This window comes from Punica granatum, chromosome 6, assembly GCF_007655135.1.
Source record: "Punica granatum isolate Tunisia-2019 chromosome 6, ASM765513v2, whole genome shotgun sequence".
Classification (NCBI taxonomy): Eukaryota; Viridiplantae; Streptophyta; class Magnoliopsida; order Myrtales; family Lythraceae; genus Punica; species Punica granatum.
The window spans coordinates 884,826-887,952 of NC_045132.1; the positions used below are offsets into that span (position 1 = coordinate 884,826).

General features: G+C 48.4%; 1 protein-coding gene across 1 annotated transcript; it reads right to left on the reverse strand.

The window, feature by feature from the left end:
- Positions 1-800: 800 nt before the first annotated feature.
- Positions 801-2,653, reverse strand: LOC116212415 (U-box domain-containing protein 27-like). The gene has a single exon (XM_031547018.1). The coding sequence runs from the start codon at positions 2,501-2,503 to the stop codon at positions 1,223-1,225; it is 1,281 nt and encodes a 426-aa protein (XP_031402878.1). The 5' UTR covers positions 2,504-2,653; the 3' UTR covers positions 801-1,222.
- Positions 2,654-3,127: the final 474 nt, after the last annotated feature.

Below are 3,127 nucleotides of genomic sequence, written 5' to 3' on the forward strand. Positions count from 1 at the left end.
CCAAATTACGTAATCAATCAATGTCCTGAGAGGGAGTTGGATCGTATGAAAGGGAAAGGAGTTAGGAGAAAACCGAACCAAAGAATCTGAATCGGGAGGGGGACTCGTTTGGCAGCCAAGAAGTCTCCAAAAATTGTGCATACCTCAATTCCTTCTTTCTTTTTTCAATTCATCGATTGGACTACCAGTCACTTCGACTTATTCCTCTTCCGATCCCTGTCGACATCCAAATTCTGTTACTGTTCATTTTAGGAGTGCTGTAAAAAATTCCATATACATAAATTCTTTATTAATCTTTAAGCGGAAGCGTTACGTCCTCAATTTTACCTACTTATGTAAATGATATGTTTGTCACGCAGTCAGATTAACATGACGAGAGTTCAAATCTGGTCGGTCAACCGAGGTCCATACGAACCCGGTTCAATCCGGACCCCAAGTTGAGACCATCTAGGTTTGATATGTGCCAGGATTGATGTTAGAACATGCTTACGTACATAAATTATGATCTCGGATAGCAGGGCAAATTGCCTCAGCCACCAAGACGAAGAGATGTTCTTTTTAATTCGACACCCGGCAGTTCTCTCTCACAACCGACCAATTAGTCCCTTGTAGCTTTCAAGCAACGGCTGACCGCGTCCTAAATAGTTCTAGTTCAAGCCCACGGTCCTTATTATAAAACTAGTTTTATTAAAAAATAATAATTTGTCATCTCGATTGTGCTCACCACCTCCACCAACATACATACAATAATAATAATGGACATGGACATGGTTTATTTGAATATGAATCATAGGAAATGGAATGGTCAAACTAATCCCAAAAGCTGGTTACATATTTTTTTTTTTTAGCATGTCTTTCTTTACTGTTGATTTATTCCGGGCACTGTCGTCTCCTTCTCTTGGTTTAGTTCAATTGAAGACTAAACAATTGTAACGAAAGAATTTCAGCAAATCCCCAATCTCAGCTCCCCAATTTGATCAATCATCAAATAATTAATTCCACAGTACTTGCCATTTCTCTGCGATTGACCAGTCGGTTGTTTGTCCAATTCTTACTGGGATTTCAGAGCTCCATCGAAGAAATGGCATAAAGCTCCCATCTTTACAATGAATCCGATCACGAAATTGAACCAAATTTCTGAGTTGTATATACAGATTACAGAGTACAGATCAATTTTTTGCAGGATCTTCATGGGTCTGCGTTCTTGATTCCGATTTCGAGATCAGAAGGGCATGATGTGGGTGGTCTTGGTTTCATAATTGGAGAGGCAAGGTTGAGACTGAGAGCTTACTCTGAAGATCCTCAGCAGCTCCCCGCACATCCGCCTCACCGCCGGGGAGCAGCCGCTCTGCATCACCACCAGCAGTCTCGCCACCCCGTTGCAGCGCCTCACCACTGCCCTCGGCCTCTCATCCCCTGCCGCGTAGCACAAGCTCCACAGTATCGCCACCGCGTGCTCCGTCGCAACTGCTGAGACCTTGAACGCCCGCTGCAGCACTGCCTCCACGCACCGGTCGTCGCCCGAAAGAGCCTCCCTCCCTTCCCTGCAGGACGAGACCGTCTCGAGCAGCTTCAGGGCCTTCTCGATCACGGAAACGGCAGGGCTCGGGGATGCAGCAAGCAGGTCCGACAGCGACTTGATTGCTCCCAGGTGAAGGAGTCTGGTCCTCACGCGCTTCGGGCCTGCGAGGTGGATTAGGCACGATAAGGTCGAATCGATCAGGTTCACTTCGGCCTCCTCCGCCGGAGAGACGAACTTCAACAACCGGCGGAGGAATCCTTCAGTTTCTGCAATCACGAGCTTTGATTCTTCGGTAATGGCGACAGACTCGAGGATTTTCAATGACGAGATTTTGGATTCGATCTTCCCCCGTTCGATGACGAGCTGGAGCGAGCTCCGGCGATGGAGATTCCGGTCGAATGCCGAATTGATCAGATTCTGGCGATCTTCCGATTTCGCTAGCACTGACTCATAAATCCTAAACATCAGCTCCATGGTTTTGAGGTTCTTCTCCTCCGGTTCATCATCATCGGCGCAAGTCATGAGATTCAGCAGGAGCTCGGCGAATCCGTCGATCTTCGCGAGGAAAATGCAGTTATCGTCCGATTCCGCGGCGAACCTTGCGAGCTTGGAGAGGGAGGAGGGCACGAGGTCGGAGGAGGAGGAGGCGGAGATCAGGGAGTTGGCGAGGGCGAGGGCGTCATCGGAGGAGAGAGGGGAATCGGCAGGGGGAGGCGGGGGAGGAGGAGGGGCGGAGGGGCGGGAGGAGTCGGACCAGATGCGGATGAGGCGCTGGAGGTTGAGGTTGGGGACGAGGTCGGTGGAGGAAAGGACCTGCATGGTGGCGGGGCAGGTGTTGTTGCCGGTGTCGAGCCAGCGCTGGATGCTGGAGCGGTCGTAGGTGACGCCAGTGGAGAGGCTGACGGGGGAGGTCATGACGTCCAGGGAGATGGGGCAACGGAAGAAGCTGGGCACGGTGATGTAGAGTTCGTCCCTCCCCATTTCCTTCCTTCCTTCCTTCCACCCTTCCTTTGTGGATGGATTGCTCTCAGTAGAGAGAGAAAGTGTAGAGAGAGAGAGAGAGAGAGAGAGAGAGAGTGCGGAGGGAGAAAGGGGGCCGGCTGAAGGTGAAGGTGGAGGTGGTGGAAGGAGACGGACACGGAGCAGGGAAAAAGCAGTGGGAGTGGGGAGGCGGGTTTAAAGGTCTAAGGATCGGGTGACGTCACCCCACTTTTACCCTCGCTTTATGTTAGTCTTCGGTCAACGAAACGATGGTTCTTTCCTCCTCTTTTCTCTTCCTCTTTTTTAATTCCTTTTCTATTATAAAAAATAAAGTAAATGAAAGAGGGATATTAGATGCAACTTCGGAAAGGAAAATTATGGCAGGCCGTAAATGCAGCACAGTGCCAAGGTGCAGATCACTGTGTTAAAAACTTGTTGTCGATTGTGTTCATTTGAAACCTATCGGACGGTTCTGTCTTAAACCGAATAAGCTTATGCTTGAAACAAAGAAATTTTGATTTCGATCTTCACTAAAAGTTTATGTGTCCTTTTATTTCATTTAAAATTGAGTACACTGATATTTTAGTACTAAAAAATATACCGAGTTAATACTTGAGAGTCCAA